The sequence below is a fragment of the Neovison vison genome, chromosome 8, assembly GCF_020171115.1.
Source record: "Neovison vison isolate M4711 chromosome 8, ASM_NN_V1, whole genome shotgun sequence".
Taxonomy (NCBI): Eukaryota; Metazoa; Chordata; class Mammalia; order Carnivora; family Mustelidae; genus Neogale; species Neogale vison.
This window is the reverse complement of record NC_058098.1, coordinates 60,001,637-60,021,604: the sequence shown is the minus strand read 5'-3', so window position 1 is coordinate 60,021,604 and position 19,968 is coordinate 60,001,637. Positions and strand designations below refer to the sequence as shown.

At 39.9% G+C, this 19,968-nt stretch overlaps 1 protein-coding gene across 1 annotated transcript in view; it reads right to left on the bottom strand.

Annotated features, from left to right (window-relative positions):
* Positions 1-4,082: 4,082 nt before the first annotated feature.
* Positions 4,083-19,968, bottom strand: part of SLC9A4 (solute carrier family 9 member A4) — a 63,700-nt gene continuing 47,814 nt past the window's right edge. Inside the window, exons 9-12 of the mRNA XM_044262425.1 lie at positions 17,542-17,638; positions 12,776-12,907; positions 11,477-11,564; positions 4,083-4,878 (exon numbers count right to left, since the gene is read on the bottom strand). Of these exons, the coding sequence (XP_044118360.1) occupies positions 4,523-4,878; positions 11,477-11,564; positions 12,776-12,907; positions 17,542-17,638 (673 nt within the window). The 3' untranslated portion in view covers positions 4,083-4,522. The remainder of the gene's footprint in view (positions 4,879-11,476; positions 11,565-12,775; positions 12,908-17,541; positions 17,639-19,968) is intronic.

The window sequence follows — 19,968 nt, the reverse complement described above, 5'->3', positions numbered from 1 at the left end:
CACAATAAAAACTACTTTTTTTTTCCATGCTGAAAGTCCTTAAACACTTATTTCACTAGTTAATATTTATAAGTTAAAAATAATCATTCTTTCAGAGCGAAGGTCTCTTAGAGAAAAGATTTCAAGTCAAGGAGTTAAACCCCAACGCAGAGAAATTTTCCCTTTCTTCACTGGGTACCTGTCATGAAATGCAGGGCTAGGTCTTCTAAATTCATTGTCTCTTTGAGAGTAAGCCATGCTTAGAATCAGGTGCCATGGTGACCATCCCCCCAAACAAGGAAATACAATAATTTTGAGGTAATGACAGAAAAATTAAATAGGCTTTGCTCGAAAAACATGAATCTGTATCCAGACCTGATCTCTGGTTTTGCTACAGATTGATGGATAGCCCCAAGTGTCCTTAATTATGTCATTCAAACTGCCTCTCAGAAAAGTCTCAGATGTCTGTTATTTATACCGCTTCATGTAATATTCCTCTGTCATGAGTACCTGCATTTTTCCCTAAATACTTATAGCTGTTAATGATCAAGCTCTTACTATAAAACAAGCACTAAACTGAGAATTTTCCAAATATTACCTAATTTAATCCTTAATGATGAGGTAGATTAAATAACTACCTTATTTTATCAATGGGTAAATTTTAGCTTGGGGAAGATAACTAGGTTGCCCAAAGTCCCAGAGCTAAAATTGGCTTTCACCCTCAGAGCCTGAGCACTGAACTAACTATGTTGATTTAAAAATCTAAATGATCTGAGTGGCAGACATCTGAGGAGGTGAGGAAGTATTCTAGGAGCTTCCCTATAGGCTGAAACCAACAATGTAGGCCGAAGACCTAAGCAGTAGTAGTCACCTCTTCTACCCAGGCATGGTAATTTTATTACTGAATTCAAGTGGCAAATCTAGCCCTACTTCCCATGACCCTATAACTGTTTCTCAGAAGAGAATCATAGAAGTATCTGGCCTAGGAAACAACAACATGTGTTGGAGAGGATGTGGAGAAAGGGGAACCCTCTTACACTGTTGGTGGGAATGCAAGTTGGTGCAGCCTCTTTGGAGAACAGTATGGAGATTCCTCAAGAAACTAAAAATAGAGCTTCCCTATGACCCTGCAATTGCACTCCTGGGTATTTACCCCAAAGATACAGATGTCGTGAAAAGAAGGGCCATCTGTACCCCAATGTTTATAGCAGCAATGGCCACAGTCGCCAAACTATGGAAAGAACCAAGATGCCCTTCAACGGATGAATGGATAAGGAAGATGTGGTCCATATACACTATGGAATATTATGCCTCCATCAGAAAGGATGAATACCCAACTTTTGTAGCAACATGGACGGGACTGGAAGAGATTATGCTGAGTGAAATCAGTCAAGCAGAGAGAGTCAATTATCATATGGTTTCACTTATTTGTGGAGCATAACAAATAGCATGGAGGACAAGAGGTGTTAGAGAGGAGTAGGGAATTTGGGTAAATTGGAAGGGGAGGTGAACCATGAGAGACTATGGACTCTGAAAAACAATCTGAGGGGTTTGAAGTGGCGGGGGGGTGGGAGGTTGGGGTACCAGGTGGTGGGTATTATAGAGGGCACGGCTTGCATGGAGCACTGGGTGTGGTGAAAAAATAATGAATAATGTTTTTCTGAAAATAAATAAATTGAGGGGGAAAAAAAAAAAGAAGTATCTGGCCTTCCCAAGAGAGAAAACCATGAGGGAAGCACAATAGAGTGTCCAGAATGCCATCCACAGTCTGTCATAGCAGACTCTCTCCTGCAGCCAAGGTTTCTCTTTTAGCAGGTGATGAAAGACAGGGGAGGTCCCATAGCATCTCAACAGGTTTTGGTGGGGTGTGTACAAATATTTACCACATTCCAAACACCAGCAAACATGTGGGAAACCTTTAGGGTAGAAAGCTGCTGTATAGGATAAAGAAAAGGAAATGCTCCTTTACCCAAATTCAGAATTTACTAAAATCTAAGTCCACTAAGGCTAACAATAAGAACAGGTTTGAGAAAGTAAAAAAACACTGGGGGACGAGGGGCGGGGATAAGATTCTGTGAGTTGTATGTTTGCTTTTTCAAGGTTGAAGATAGAAGGGCAAATTCTGCCCCTAGTGGAGAAGTTGTGATGCCCCGTAGACCAGCTGCTGGGCCCAGGAGAGCGCCCTCATGGGATTCCGACCTCTCCCTGAGCGTGAAGGGAAACAAGAAGCAGATCTTTCTCAACACTCAAAAGGGAACTTTCTCTGCTGCACTGCATGGTACCTGTTGGAAAAACTCATAATGTGAAACCCATATCCAAGAGCACTCTTGGGGTATTGATCATACCCTCAACCAATCCCGAAGTAGGCTGTCACCAGTGGGATGAAGATCAGGTCACACTACATTTGGAAACCACCCTGGATGACTGAGGAAAGAGGTCATTTCCACCATGAGCTCGCCAAGTCTACCAGCTACCAGGACCACGAGGGACCTCAATATGTCATACTTTGCAGGAAGGAACTCCAGAGCCACTTTCCTGACACAGACAGCCAGAGCCAGACAGGATCTAGATGAACAGAGGGCCTTGGGGCTAACAACTTTATGATGTTTTCTACCAATAAAAGGGGCAAATTCCCATCTATTCACTAAATCCCACTCTCAAATGGCAGCAACATCTCAGAGAAAACAGAAGAATTAGATGAAGTCCACTAATCTTTAGACTTTGCTGGCTACTCTGGGTAGGCTGAGTAGCTGGATACTCTGACTTTCATAGTTTGAATTTCTGTTATGTGGAGAATCTAGCAAGGAACCCAGCCGAATCTTAAGAATCAGCTTTGCATATGGCTTTGGAAAGGTGATTTCTGATGCTTCTACTCTGTCTCTGTATTTTCATCTACAGTTTGAAGATAATGACTCACTGACTCCCTCTCATGGGGCATCAAGTTTTTTCTGTTGCTTTGACTGCTTGTTTGTTTGAACAATAATAAACGGGAAAAAAACAACAACCCCAACCCAGAGATGCCTGGCTTTTATACATACTTCTATCTCTTTGGGTTGATTACTATTACTTGGTAACACATAACCTAACATATTTAGGCAACTTAGAAGCAGTCTTATATTTCAGATTCAGAAGCCAAAAAGAAAAAAAAAAAAAAGTCACTGTTGCCCCAACATTAATAGATAATCCATTATGTATTGTAATAACTAAGACAAAAAAAAAAAAAGGAGAAAAGTTTAAAAGAATAGAAAAAGGGTAAATCCGAAACATAAAAAACACAACTGTTGAATGGATAAAATTTAAAATGAAAAGACTATCCCCCTTGTCCTTCAGACCACACCAGATGCGCACACAGGAATACATGCAATTCCTAGATAAGTTCTGTAACACACACAAAGTGATGTGGGACACCCAGGAGGAAGCAGATCACTTCATTGCTTCTGAGTAAGCAGATCAAGGCAGGTCTAGAGAGCAGGGTGCATCAGAAAGCATCCTTTAAAGATGTATATGATTAAATCATTTGGGGGTGATTAGAGATATCAAATATAGCAATGATCAAGGATAGTATGCCCAATTGTTTATTATAGATCAGCCATTTCACACAACAAATGTGTTCATCTACAGGTGGCCAGCAGAGGGAAGAGGGAGGGAGGGCAAGAAGGGAGGAAAGATAAAGTCATCTAGCAAAGCTGGTGAGCTAGACCATCTGGACTGTGAGGCTCAAGGTCAAGTCTGGGGGTGATGAGGATGGAAAATTAAATTGGGAAATAGTTTCCAACCCTAGGGCACAGTATCACAGCCTACAACTACATGTCTAATAAATACTTGTTGCTCATGTCATCGTTATTAAAGACTGTGTATGGCTATTTCATTTTTAAAATAAATATTCCAATTATAAAATAGACTACAAGCCCATGGTTCACAGATTAATGCTCTAGAACATATCACATCCATTTATTATTGCTACTGATTAAATATAGCCATGTTGTGGCAAATTTTGCCTTTCCCCAGAAGTATAATTCTCACATAGTATACTTGAAAATGAAAATTGAATGCATTCTCTCTAGATAGAGTACAGCCCGCTTTGAAAGCAGCAACTCGCCATGGACCTTGGGCAAGGCGTCTTTATTTGTAAACACAGAGGGCTGGGCCAGGCGATTTCCCAGGCCCTTTCCAGTTCTCACTCGTTTATAAGCTGCACCTGCAGATAGTCAAGGTGAATGACTTGACCAATCATGCTTGTATCTCAATGAATTTCATAGATCACCCACTCTTGGGAATTTTAGCAATAACCCCTGTGATGATTAACATTTATCACTTTCAGGGAATTCCTCTGCAGAGTACACCAACCAAGAATGTAGCAGAGCCTACAAATTTGTTCCAAGTCATTCTCCAGAAAAATCCCCCTTCCTCTAATAGATACATGTCTAATATCTTCTGAAAAATAAACTCAGTAGCTCTCTTCGAAACTTGGAAAATCCTTCTTCCACAATAATAGGAAAATGGACTCTTGAAATACATGGAGACAATCCTGTGGATGATGAAATTATTTTCTTTGGAGCAATGGACTGTGGGACCTGTGGTATTGCTTGCTGGGTCTGTGCTCCGCTGACCACCGGGACCCACCTGCTGAGGCCTCCTCCTCACTCTCCTCTCCAGATTCAAACTCTTCATCTACTGCGTGGAACAGTGGTTTGGGCCGTAGGGCCTCCCTTCTGCCTGCGCCAACATGCTCTTCTTGGCTTGTGTTTCTTGGATACCCAAAGTGGCATGGCTTCCCTCCTCTGGGAAAACTCTTCATTGGGATTATCTCTTGTGTCAGCCGTCTTTCTTGAAGTGTCCCTGTTCGTGGGTATGGTTTGAACATGATGGATGGGAGCTCTGAATCGCTGCTGTCATCACCTAGGAAAATATGACAAGAGGAGGAAAGAATACGACTGAAGGTCAGAGAGGACGCCGTATCGGGATGGCAAGAACTGAGAGTGAAACAGAGTCCTTGAGGTTCCAGTTTTCAAGGTCATGGGTTTGACTTTCCCTGCCCCAGTGAAGGCACAGAATAGAAGCATATGTGCTGGGTTATAAACAGAAATGCATTGAAACCTGTGTATCAGGCTCCTTCAGGTAAGTAAGGGAGTGGTTGTTTTTTTGTTGTTTTTTTGTTTGTTTGTTTGTTTGTTTTTTGTTTTTTTACAAATCAGATCAACTGGCCATAGGCATTAGGCCATAAGGCACAAAGATGCTTTGTGTTGTCAGAGACCAATGTCTAACTGAAGGTTCCGTGGTAACTGTGATAGGAACATGGTTGGTTTTGGATTTTTTGTTGTTGTTTGTTTTTGTTTTTTCAGATTTTATTTATTTGAGAGAGAACACGAGCAGTAGGGGTGGGGAACGCAGAGGGAGAGTGACAAGCAGACTCCCTGCTGAGCAGGAAGCCTGATCCCAGGGTTCTGGGATCATGACCTGAGCGGAAGGCAGACACTTAACTGACTGAGCCACCCAGGTGCCCCAGTTGGTTTGTTTTGAATCCGTGGTTACCAGAAAGCATTAAATCTGAATTTCATCCCTTTGACCTTGAAAGAGCCAGTCTTGGAAAAATGGGTGGGAGAGAGCCACAGCAGATAGCCATGTGTGGCAAAGCCACAGTGACTAGATGTCTTCCCTTCAAAGGAAGTCAGGGGTGAACAGATTACCGCTCGCTCATGACAACCCATGAAAATAGTAGACATGTCCTTGCATAGAGAACTCACTATGCACCCATCACTGTGCTAACTGTTTTACATCTACAATGCCATTTAACCCTTATGACAAGCCTTGGAGATGAGTATAGTTAGCATCCCCATTTCACAGGTAAAGAGGCTGAGGTTTCAAGAGGTTAAGTGACTTCCAGTATCACACAGTGAAGATGGGTCTGCAGTTTAGCGGAATCTGTCCAGCTGCACATCTGCTCTCTGCCACACTGAGCCTCACTCCCTAATATGTGCCATGTGCAGGTCAGAGGCTACGCCAAGGGCAGAAGGAAACCACTGGGTATCTATGTAACATCCCCTCTCGAATGACCTTCCAAAGACCTCATCCATGCCTAGGACATTGTGTTTTCCCTACTTACTGTGCACACATCTTCAAGGGAATATCTTTCACAAATCTCATCTATTCTCATTTCCTTAAGTTTTAACCTTATAAATTTATTTTCCCTTTAAATAATCTCCTGAGATTTTAAGCATTTTAAGAACTTCATATTTAAATCTGAAAGCAGAGTTCTTTCTCCCACTCTTTATTCCCTCTTAAAAAAGAAAAAAACAAACACAAAGCAAAATAAAAACCCCACAGCTAGAACAGATATGCACACAGGTATACAAAAGACAAAATGTGTTGAGCCATCAGAAAAATTTAAAATAACCTGTTCATTAATGTTTTCCTAATGAGATTGAATTATCCTCAGAACGTAGCCTGGAAGTTGAGGGGAGAGGGGACAGAAATCAATTGTTTGAATTTAAAAAAATTAGTTCAGAATATTTGTCCATTTTTTTTCATTACCTCCCTTTAATTTGTGCTCCATGACCTGGCCTGGAACAAAAGTTCCTCTTGATCCTTTGGTACTTGGAATATTACCTAAGAAAACAATGGCCTGGATGCTTCTGCCCCCAAGAGCGGTCTTTTGTCCCTCCCCTCTGCCCCCTCCTGGTTTCCTACCCCTCCTTCTAATCCTTCTAAGTGTATGTTCAGCATCAGCACACAGATTATAGTTGATGTTTCCTGACCACCTCTGCTTATTAGAAAATAGGTTCCAAACCCTAGGAAGAGGCTTGAACAGACAACTTACAAGGTTCCACGCAACTTAAGTCAGTAGATGTGCCCAAAAGGGGAGGAAGAAGCCAGGGGAAAGGGGAAGAGGAAGGAGGAAGATTGGGGGCTGGGCTTTGTCCCAATTGCAAAACCTCCTCCTGCCTGCAACACTCAGGCCGGCAGTTCCAGGGAGAGATCAATGGAGACCTTGCAGCAGAATCTGAACATCTATTCTTCTATCCTCCACTTTAACTTCTGGACGTTGGCACCCAGGGGCAGGGTGAAGGAGAAACAGGAAGTGCTTCTGCACAGGGCAAAGCAGAGCCTGACACTCAGGGGGTGACCATGGATTATCTCATACAAAATTTGCTGTTTAGAGACCTAGACCTTGGGTGCAACCCTCTCTGCTCCCTTTCCTCATGGTTTTGTTTTAATCCTGGTAAAACACACCATTTTAACCTTTTTTTTTCCATTGTCACCATTTTATTATATAATCTTGTGGCATTAAGTACATTTACATTGCTGTGTGTCCATCTCCAGAACTCTGACATTTTCCCCAATCCACATGGATTGTCAGCTATCTCAGAGCAGGAGAGGTAGGTGTCCAGGACAGAGTTCTCTACGTATTAACACCGAGTGAGCCTTGGCTTTTTACAGAAGAGCCTTGGAAAAGTATGTGGAGCCTCCACACATCTAGACTAAGGGATATTCCAATACTGGAGAGCAAGGGTACAGTGAGAAAGGAGAATGTTCCCTAAGTCACAGCCTGGTTACCCAGAGACTGTTGGCTGGATGCCGTCTCTCCCTCCATATTCTCCCCTAGAAGCCCTCTGGCCACTCCTTGTTTTGTCCTGGTGCAGAAAGACTTCAAGTTTGGAGAGAATGTGAATTCAAATAATTGTGCCCAGAGACACACTGAGAATTATTTCAGTCTAACTCTGATTATTATAATGCTTTAAAATTTATTAAGGATAGCTGATAAATTAAGTCCCACTTGGAAAAAAATATATGCACCTCTATGTTCACTGCAACATTATTTACAACAGCCAAACTATGGAAGCGGCTCATGTGCCCATTGATTGATGAATGGATAAAGAAGATGTAGTATATACACACAGTGGAATATTATTTAGCCTTCAAAAAGAATAAAATCTTGCTATTTGCAATGACATGAAAGAATCCAGAGAGTACTATGCTAAGTGAAATAAGTCAGTCAGAGAAAAACAAATACTATATGATTTCACTCACATGTGGAATTTAAGAATCAAAACAAATGATCAAAGGGAAAGAAGAGAGAGAGGTAAACCAAGAAACGGACTCTTAGCTATAGAGAGCAAACATAGTTACCAGAAGAGAGGTGGGTCGGGGATGGGTGAAATAGATAAAGGGGTTAAGAGTACAGTTATCTTGATGAGCGCTGAGTAAGGGACAGAATTGTTGCATCACTATATCATACACTTGAAACTAATATAACATGGTATCTTAACTATACTGGAATTAAAATTAAAAACATGATAAAAATTTAAAAATAGGCCCCACTTCATTACTTTCCTGTCTCAGATTTCTAGGTTAACCATGATTTTTGCTCATCTAATAAAAATTTTGAGCCAGTTGTGCACAGTTGAAGGAAAAATATTGCATTGGACCAGGATTTCATTTCATTCCCAGAAGAATTCATGTTCAAGTGGCAATTCTGAAGTGTCTTTCTTTGCAAGAACACCTCTAGCTACTCACATCAAGTCTTTTTTGATGTTCCTCAGTAGTACTAATTATAATGGGTAATATTTCTTTCTCATTTACTTGATTCTAGGCACTGTTCTGGGAGATTTGTATGCGTTGACTGGCTTCATCTTAGGACAACTCTGGTCTATGTAGGAGGAATCAATATTCTCCTCTTTACAGAGAGAACGAAGAAGTAGGCTTTTGTGTTTTCTTCATATAAGTCCTAAGTATATTATTGTTTTTATGGAAAATATGAGTGAGATGCCTTTTAGAACATCTGTTCAAAGAATAGGATCCTTTGACCTATTCATCTATTCATCTGATGAATAATGTAGACACATTTCCAAATGTTAAACAACCTCCACTTCTGGAATAAATCCCACTTTGTAAGCTATAGTATTTCTTTAACATTCTACTGTATCTTGTTAATAATGCTTTATTGAGGAATTCACATTTTGCTCAAGTGAGATTGCTATGTGTGGTCTCATGCTACAGAAGCATGTGATATTGATGTTCATCACAAGACATGACCATGAGAATTTCATGTTTTCTATGCATTCAAACAATATAAATAGCACCAGATTATTTGTACCAGGAAGATTGTTAGAAATTAATTTACTGTACACCCTACAATGGTGCTCTTTTGTTGTGTTTTTTTTTGTTTGTGGACTAGCTCTTTTATAACATAAAATGGCACTGCTTTCCAGTAGGTGCTCTGGGAACAGATGTCTAGATCAATGAAACAGAACTGAAGAGCCCAAGAACTCTCTTAGGATAAGTGACTTTAGCACAGCAAAGGTGGCATCTCATCTTAGAGGAAAAGATGGGGTGGGGCAGGTGCACAGCCATTGGAAAACAATTTGAAGGGTGTCTCTGTCTTAATCTACACAAAGATATATCTCAAATGCTTGAAACTTAAATGGAATTGTTAAACTATTAAAGTTTAAAAACATTGGGTAAATCGTTTTTTAATTTTTCTGTGGAAGATGGAGCAGATTTGATTGGTTGGAATAAAATTTTCTGAATGGTGAATATATCTAAAAACTAACAGATAAATGTGAAACCGGAAGAGAAACCATGGGCAACAAACATGAGACAACAGATGATATCCTTGTTAAACAGTGTTCTTCCAATTCATTTTAACAAAACAAACAATGGAAAAGAAAAAAAAAAATTGACAGAGGCAGAAACAGAAACTTCCCAAGAAGAAATACCATTGCTTCCAAAAATATGAAAAGATTTGACCTTACTAAAAATGAAACAGACTCAGATAAAAATTAATATAGTATATAAATTTTATCCTATCTCATCATAGTTTACTCGGAAGTCTGAGTGATGGTGAAATGATTGGCAATGACCTTTCTCATAGACCGTTGGTGTGAGGGCAAATTTAAATACTTGCAGTTTTTGACCCTCAAATTTTGCTTCCAAGAAAATATACTAAGGCAATAACTGGTTATTTGTGCAAAAAAAAAATCACAAGTGATTTGAAGAGCTTATTATATATCATTGCTCATATTACATATAAAAACAAAATACCTTAATATTTATTAATACGGATTTGGCTGACTAGGCTAGGATTATTTTATATAATTGACTGCTATTTACTCATAAAAATGATTATTTAGTTCATATCAATTGAATGGAAATATGTCTATAGTAGATGGTTGAGTATACTAGACAATTTATAAAAATTCCAAAGCAATAAGACACAATGATTTTGTGGATAATATGATACTGTGTGTTTTTTTCTTTCTTTCTTTTATCAGGTACAGATAGGGTAGAGATCAGGATGGTGCAGACAGAATTATAGAAGAATGCTTACCATAATGTTCTATAGTGATTATATCCTGCTGTTGGGGTTTCAAGTGCTTTTAACTTTCTTTTTTTTTAATTAAAATGATTTATTTATTTTCAGAAAAACAGTATTCATTATTTTTTCACCACACCCAGTGATCCATGCAATCCGTGCCCTCTATAATACCCACCACCTGGTACCCCAACCTCCCACCCCCCTGCCACTTCAAACCCCTCAGATTTTTTTTTTTAAAGATTTTATTTATTTGACAGACAGAGATCACAAGTGGACGGAGAGGCAGACACAGAGAGAGAGAGAGAGAGAGAGAGAGAGAGAGAAGCAGGCTTCCTGCTGAGCAGAGAGCCCGATGCGGGACTCGATCCCAGGACCCTGAGATCATGACCTGAGCCGAAGGCAGCGGCTTAACCCACTGAGCCACCCAGGCGCCCCCCTCAGATTGTTTTTCAGAGTCCATAGTCTCTCATGATTCACCTCCCCTTCCAATTGCTTTTAACTTTCTTATTTTATACTTTTTCCCACTGATTGATTTTTATTTTATATCAAGCATGTTTTTAAATCAGAAGAAAATAAGTTTCATTTTGGAGAATAATTATATTCACTCTTCAAAGACTGAATTCTGAAATCTGATACATTTAGCTTATTTGAATTCTAATCGATTTTTAAGTCTTAAAAATTTAGAAAAATTTAAATAGATAATATGGCATATTATATATTATATATCATCTTTTGCTCATAGAGAATCATTTTACATATACAATAATAATGGCCTTTATTAGAATAATAGCTTCAAAAATTCTAAGAATTCTACTTAAAAGTTAGACATTAAAGGGAAATGGTTAATCTGTAAATTTGATGCAATTATTTTAGTAAAACTTAACCAACTTTGGAGAATTCTGCTAATTTTTAAATATTTCAAATATTTAATTTGAGTTAAAATTTTTCAAATATTTCCAAAGAGTGCCCATTTTACATTGGCAAATTATCCCCCCTGGGCTATATCCATCCTGTTCCCTTTTCATATGGCCTATGAACAAAGAATAATTTCTACCTTTATAAGGGGCTGAAAAAGAAGTTAAAAGAAGAATATTTTATGACGGGTAAAAAATGACATAAAATTCAAATTTCAGTGTCTGTAAACCAAGCACAAGGAAAAGAACAGCCAGGCAGGCACGTTACCTGTGAAATCAGCAACCTTCGGGTCTCTTCTTATGGGCTGAGGGTGGCCATAGGGAAAGGACAGGTAGCGGATGTTTTTAGTACCAGCCTGTGGGTAAGAAGCAGAAAGGAAAAGCACAGGTAAGTCTGCCATTCAGACTATCCCATGGGAAACAGTGGGAGCCACAGGCCCACACTGGGCATCTCATGTAAGTTACAGGCTCGCCTGTACTCCTGTTTCTCTGGTTTAAAGACAGCAGAATGCCTCAGTCTTCAATATGTGTTTCCTTTCCCTCCCATGAGGGAACCCCTTGGATGATTTTATTTTGGAAAACATTTGTTTTTTATTAAGGGAAACAAAATTATGGGTTATTGGGCTGTATTTTTATAGGAAAAAATAGAAATCTATGAAGATCTTTGTATGAAGATCTATGTATTCTACTCATTGGATTAATTATGATTAAGTGGGATAAGCCAACTAGCCTTTTTGTGCTGGAGTTTCACTGTCTGGAGAAAGGGGATAAAATGCCTGTGTTCCATTGTTCATGGAAAGAGTCTGATAAAGTAATACATTAGAATGCACTTGTATTCTTTGCAAATAAGATATCACTAGGAAGTTTACAGGTACCTCTTAATGTTAGCTCATCAGATGTGTGCTTAAGGTAAGCATTCCTACAGGATCACAGGTTGAACACTTTGTTTGATTTTATTTTGAAAATGATGAAGTGTGAAACTAAAATGTTTGAACAAGGCCACTTAACCCTCTGTTCAGGTGGTTAGTGCTATTATTACTATCCTCCTATTATCACTACATTTGAGCCACAGAGACTAGGGTAGAAATTAGAATGTATCCAGACGTAACCTTTGTCGGGAAGTTCCAGTGAAATTATTTGATATGGCCTCAAATAGCATAGTTCATATGCACCGTGGGTAATATGAAGACAAGCCCAAGAGTCTGGGTAGGAACTGATCCTTCCCTAGATCTTTCTGGGAGAGAAGGAAGCCTCCTAGACCCCAGAGCCCCAGTCCATGGAGGCTCCCCTATGGTCAGTACCTGGCCACCATGACACTTGATCTAGACTCACAGCCCAGGGAGTGTGCTCCCAACACTGACCCATCTGGGAGGTCCACCCTAACCACGAACCCTAAAGCTCTGGACCCAGAGGGAAGTTGTCTCATGTCCTGTGCCTTCTTGCTTTTGTATTACTTGTTGTATTACAGCAATGTGCTGGCTTTGTGTAATTACCACTGGCCGTCACAGAGGAGGCCTGGGAGAGGGACTGGCACAGCCCCCAGGTGTGTCCATGGACCCCACCTTACCGGCTTTCCCCATGGCAGGCTGTGGCCTTTCCTCATGCTCTCCCTTAAGGTATTCTGGCGGCGGATCAGAATCTCTTTAGCCTGTTTCTCGCTTGTTTGGGGTTTGAGGTTGTATTTGTTGTAGGACAGGGTCTGCGGAAGGAACACAATGTCAAATACGTCAGGACATTTCCAAACCACCATGACTTTTGGAGTCCATGGAAATATCACAAACTAAGAGAAAGAAGACATCGAAGAGGCCACCCAAGCATTTGCCTCAATTACAGGGGAGCAAGTGGTGGCCCCCGAGAAGAAAGGCCTGTGACTGAGGCCACCCTACCAGGAGACAGCTGTGGTTTGGAGCCTATGCCTTCCAGCCCACACAACCCTGCTGTCCCCCTGTACTGTCTCTTTTGTATCTTTGCAGTGGCCCTGCCCTGAGATACCGATGGACTTCAGCTGCCCCATACCCACACATTTTCCCCGGTCGTGTTTTTTATGCCTGGACAGTGCTTACTGAATGTTTGGATCCAATGGATGAGGAAAATGTCAAAACTGCTTTGGGAATTTCGTTAAGGTTGCTATTTTTACATTTTTCTGGTTAAAGCCACATAAAAAAAAAAATCAACCAATTACTGTCACTGTTTAAAAAGGAAGAGGTTTTTTCCCAATCAAAATGAAGGAAAGATATAATTGCCGATTAAAGAGTAGTCCTTCAAACTGAAACAATTATCATTATAAAAAATTTCTTCCTTATTCTCACCAGGCCAGCAATAACCTGTCTTAAACCACAGACCAACACTGGTCTTCAAATGTTTACAAAGTACTTAAACTGGAATCTCTTCTCTCTGTACCTTTCACTGTGCAACAGTGACTATACCAGTCTCACTGGAATACAGGTAACAGACTCAGACTACAGGTCCTTGTGCTCCTGGTTAATGAAAATTGTGATAAGGATTTCCAATTCAATAGCACAAGGGCAATTGTTCTGTGTATCAGGTGCCATGGTAAGCACAGGATTTTTAAAAAATGGATAATTTTGAAGAGCGGTCTTCATAAGGCTCATGGTCTACTTGGGGAATCAAACAAGCATATACTGTTATGTACTATGTTATGTGTTATGATTTTGGGCCTGCAGGGATTTATAGAGTACAGGCAAAGGGCACTGATCCAGTCTTGGGTGGGAAAGCTTCATTGCCCGGACTGACTCCTGGAAGATGAGTAGATGTTCCCTTCAGGAAGACTGAACACATGAGATAAGACATAGCTCTGAAAAAAATGTGATGGGAGAGAGGAGGACCTACTGGAGCAGAGCTGGGAATTTGTTTACCACAGGAATATTTAGTACTTTATTCAAAGCATGGTGAGAAATGAGACAGAGGTATGGGGCGGGGGTGGTGGAGCACCTAGGGACAACCTGCCAAGAGATGAGATTCCATCGTCCAGGTTAAGGGTTCCCTAAGTGGGAAGTACATACTCTAGGAGATGCTATAAGATGATCTCCAGTGTAAGGAAAGAATACTAATACTTATGTTTCCATTCATCTTCATAAAAAATATGAAAGAAATTAAGTTTCTCTATACTATGTAGATTTATAATAGACCCTTGCCTGGTCAATATAGGGGATGGTCTAGTTTCCTCCCAGAACAGAAGAGGATGTTTGTAACAAGGAGGAGTTGACTAAGAGTAGGAAGTCAACCTCACTGGTTCACTGGTTTTCAGTTTATTGCTTGTCTTTTTGTGTCTATACAGCCAGTGAAGTAGATTTGTGGCTTTCATTATCTGTTAGGTAACTAAGCCTCGTAAAACAGACAATTGTCTAAAAGGAGTTCCATATAGAAGGCAGAGGTTGGAGGCCAGGGGAAGGATGAAGAATTTGCAAAGCTAACTTTCACCATCTCCTCATAGGAGATCTTTACAAACCACTCTTGACAAATTAACCAATCTGATAAAAACCTGGCAAAAAATTAAAATTTTGAAATATGTTTGAAATAGGGACTCTTAACCACCATCACTAATGATGAACCTCAACTTCAGTGCACTCACTGTATAGATGGAGATATTAAGGAATGATTACATGATACTATCAGAGAAACATTTTAAAACCGAGTATTAGAATCCCAAGACAAACTTTTATAATTTTTATCAACGTTAGATTCATGCAAAAGTGAAGTCAGTGTGTGTGTATGTTTATATACACACACTTATATGTGAGTGTCTGTGTGTGTGTATGTGTGTGTGTGTGTGTGTGTGTGTGCATGTTACTGGTAGGAATTTCCTATACCTTGACTTGAAGCCTGTACTTTGAGGAACATGTGGACATTTTTTGTTCTATTTCACCCGATATCACATCACCCATGTGCTTATCCTTGCTTGTCTGCAGGGAGTATAGTGGTCCTATGCACATAATGTATACACAGCTTCCTTCACTCTGTTTCGTTTAGTCCAGCCCTTTAATGAAGGAGCTGGTGATTGATGAAAGACTGTATTTCCCCCTAGAACTTGACTTCTATGGGAAAAGGCTATAGATGTGTATTAAATATTGACTGAAGAGAACTGAAGTTGAATAAATTGTTTTCGTTCTTTGAAAGTGTGTGAGAATTCTGAGTGTGACCTGATCATTTAGGCCACCCCAGGGGGCTGCCCATCAACCTCTGACTTATCCTTAGAGTCTGAGGTGAGGTCAGTTTCTTCCCTTGAACGTTTAAAGAGAGTGTTTCTCGGGGCATTGCAGAGAGCTTCTGTATCACAGAGGGCTGTCCCAATGGGAACTTCCAGAGGCTAGTTCTTAACTTGTCCAGCAGTGACAATCTGATACTGGATGTGCTGAGGGGAGTGACTTCAAACAGGAATGGCCAGAGCCCTCCCAGGTGCGATGGACCAGCTCAGTTCCAGACCAACTATGAATCAGGATCCCCAGAGTCAAACCTTGCATTCAGCCCACCCTTGCCCTGAAGTGACTCCTGACTCCCAAGATGGCCTCTTCTGAGATGCAACCGTGAGAAATGCCCCAGCCATCAGCCCCACACTGTGTGAGGTCCAGTGACCTACCACCCAGGCTAGATACAACAGATGTCACCTTTTGTGACAACCCTCAAAACTGTAGATCACCCACTAGAAACCAAGGAGACACGTGACCTGCATTGCATCTCTAGAGCAGTTTTTCTTTCAAGAGGGCTAGAGGACCACAGGGAAAAGGGGAGTCACATGACCTATATAAAAGATGGGGTGAGAAAGGAGATAGGAAGGGAAGGACTGATAAGGCTTACTCTGTCAAAGTAACAAAAGTGGAGGCAAAAGCCAACTTAGGGGCTTGAAACTCCCTTTTGTTTATTATTTATGTTCTCCCTGGATGACCTTCTATGACCTATCTGCTTATTTGGGGGCAGTAAGAAGGGAAGATACTATATAGCTTAGATGGGAGAAACCTGGAGGACAAACTAAATAGGTGTACTTATGAAAGAAGAAATTTGGCTGTCTTGGAATCTTCATGAAAGAAAAGGAAGAGAGAATGGTTAGTTACCTTCATTTTAGCTGGGTTGGAGTCCCAGGAACTCGCTCTCCATTTCTGGACCTTTCCTTAAATTCAACCTTTTTCCACATGGGGAAAAGGCTAGTTTTACCCTGTCTTTGAGCTTGGCCCCTAAGAAACCAGCTGACATCTTCAAACCAGGAAGCTCTTAAGAATTTATCTAACTATTTATCAGAATGTGATAGTCTTACTGAAACAGTTTCACTTGGAATGATTTGAAAGCTCTTGAATTTACTCTAAGCTTGCTATGATTGATGCTGACCTATATTCCTTCAGCAGGTGCAGAGCCTTTTGCTGACACATTCCCCTTAATCACTGACCTTTCCAAAACAGGAAGCGAGAGAACATTCACTTTACTGGATCATGTAAGGCTGGAGTCATGGAAAGAGCACTGGGTAGACAGTTGGAAGACCTGGTTCTTAACTTGGATTTTTCTTGTGTGACCTTCAACAAGCCAGATAAACAACTCTCCTAACCTCAGCATCTTCTCCTTGAAACTAGAGGGCTTTAACCTGATGAAATTTTTTGGCCCCACTCAAGACTATGATCTATAACATAGTCACAAAAACCAAGGCCCCCAAATGAATTTACTTGTAGCCATATTTAGCCAATTAGTATGTTCAATAGAATCCTCAAACTGGAAAAAACAAACAAACAAAAACCACCTCATAATTAGATTTTGCAAGTTTAAATGTCATTTGACTGCATCAAAATTTCAGAAGGACTCACCCACTGCCCCAGGAATGTTCTTACTATATACTTTCCACCAGTTCCCAAGTGGTAGTATAGACTCCATACCCTTTCCCCAAATTAAAATACAATATACCTAATACATCTCCTCTAATGTAGGCTTTCAGCATTTCAATAACCATCTCAACTTTCTAAGCTCTTTTACAGTCAAACAGATTGAGCACATCATTGGCGTCCTGGTGCCCTCTTTCTCTGTGGTGTGGTGAATGAGCTCCACCACTTGCTCATCTCTGTTGGTCTGGAAAGTACCAGGCTGCAGGGCTAGGGCAGCCTGACCCCTAGGGCCAGCAGTTGGATCTGCATTCCTTTTTACAACACATGTGCCAATTTTTTTTTTTTTTTTAAGCAGAAAAGTAACAATTAACTTTCTGTCCTCCAAATCCTGGCAGAAAGAAATGGTTTAGCCAGAAGGCTGCTTTAGAGGAGATAATGTGAACAAGAAAGAATTCCTGAAGGACTGGTTCCAAGGCCAGGCAATGAGACAAGTCAGATTGCTTATACACACCCTTTGTCGAACTTGGTACATGTTGTGTGTCAGAATGTCTCTCATGGACTCCACGTCTTCCGGGGAAAGCCTTTTAGTTCCGTGTATCCTTTGGGCCCTGGAAACATCAATGGAGGGAAGCCAAGCATTATTCTTACATCCTGGCAAGAGCGCCACAAAAGTGTCAATATATATATGGGAGTTCTAAGTTCCAGAACCCATATTTTAACACAATGTTTTCTACCGTTTTAGTAAGTTTAGTAAGACACAATACATTCATCTTGACTTGCCATTTTGAAAATATGGTTTCCTTGCCTATAGCTTTTATGTGGGAACTAACTCATTTTTTAGAAAGGAGTCGAAGGTGGTTACAAACCAGTTATTTTTTCCCTCCACATCTGTAATGAGCAGACACGCTGGTAAAATACAACAAAAATCAATTGCTAGAAAATAAATGTTTAAAAAGATACTATAAAATTAGAACCAAATGTTTTACTGTTAGATTCAATGGAAATAAAGGTATTCAAGACTGGCTCGTGGTTAGGTCTGTACTGATCTCATTGCAGACAGGTGACAAACGGCTCACGGACAACACCATCCACATGCCACATTTTGAATAACACTGATCTAAGGGACTACTAAAATTCTGTGAGTACATTTACCTTGGAATGGTCCGTTTAGGAATTTTATCATTGGTTAAAGAATAATTGTAAGAAACTAGAATCATATTTTACAAGGATTATTTGGACTATTTCTATTCTGAAAGCCAGCCCAGCTCTGAGACACTGGGCACTCTGTGAGATTCTAGAAGCCATTGACTGCTCTCTGCCTCCGCATGACCAGCTCCCCAAGGCTTCCTGCACCATGAGCCCTCCCCGTCACCACCCCCTCGCTGTGCCCACCAAAAGGGTTTAAATATCAAGTCATGTCCAGGTTATCAGTCAATGCACTATTGTCTTCTGAGGGTTTCAAAATCATGACATTGCTATGTGCAGAATTCCCATGTGACAAATATATTTGATTTCAGTCATTTCAATCTAGTGGTAGAAATTTCTAGTAAACATTTCATTGTATGAATAATATATGTTCACTATAAAAAATAAGAACAAAAAAGAGAGAACTAAAGAAAATTAAATACATCTTTTAATACTCTCCTCTCCCTTAATATCTTGGTATAAAACCTCCCAGAATGTTGATTTTTTTTTCTTTCCTTGCTGGAGCTCTTCTTGGTGCATAAAGGCACAGAGATCCTACTATCTGCTTGCAAAAGGTCTTAAGATAATTGAGCACAGAAATCAGTAGTTACTGGTTTCAATACAGGCCACTTTTTTTAAACATTAGTAGCAACATAGCAAGAACAACTTGTGAGTACTTTTTGTGCATTTGTAAGTACAATTGGTAAAATATTTTTAAGAAAAAATATTTATGAAAATATTTTTAAGAACTAAGAATTCAGATACCAGGTACCACAGCATGCCAGAATTTATTTAGCAATCCTATCTGTAGACTGACTAATGCCCTTTCTACAAAATCCTTGAAATCAGAGTTTCCATATCTCAAAGCTGCAAATGTCAACACTATTGATATTCAGTTACCACCCTTGGTGATCTAAACATTATTATCAGGGCATTTCAACCTGACTATTGAAAAGTCCTTGAAGTAAAATTTATTCTGATTGAGATATACCTACACATTCCCACAATCTGAACACATTCCTTTATTATGATGGAAGCAATTTCTTGCTGAGCAGAAAAAAAGAACTAATCGAAAAGTTACATTTCCTATGTTCATAATGATATTCACAACCAAATAGGAAAGAAACCATAAGATAATAGCGAAGTTAAACTCAAAATAGCAGTAGGTCTCACTTGGCACCCTTCCCAGTTTATAATTGGCCACTTTGGGAAAGATTAGACTTAATTAAGGTCCATTCAGGCTGTTGGCTAGATGTGTAATACATGGATCCCAAAGGCATTATCTCACACTGATCAACACTGAGAAGCAACAGCTATGACATTATACAGAGGAATTATTAATTTAGGCAAGGTGATACCTGGAGTTTTCTACACATCACATCATTAGCAAAATCATCCCTGAGATGATCATATTGTGAGCACAGAGAGATATCATCCTTAGAAAAACATAATCTCTAGGTCAAAAACATAAAATTATAAGCTGAGAGATGCTTGTCCCTGGAGCATTCATTCAATACCCATAAAGGAAATTTCTGGCACCTTAAATAAAAGTAATTTCATGACTATTAAGATCAAACTGGGAAAATCTGAATCCAAATGTATTACATAAAACATTCACATTGCTCTTAGTTTTTTTTAATCAGATGCTATGATAATGTAAAAAGACATTTCAGTTCGAAACACTGAACTGATTCATTAGCAATATAAATAAGAAATCTAGTAGATGTTCTATTTATGCCATGATATGAATTCC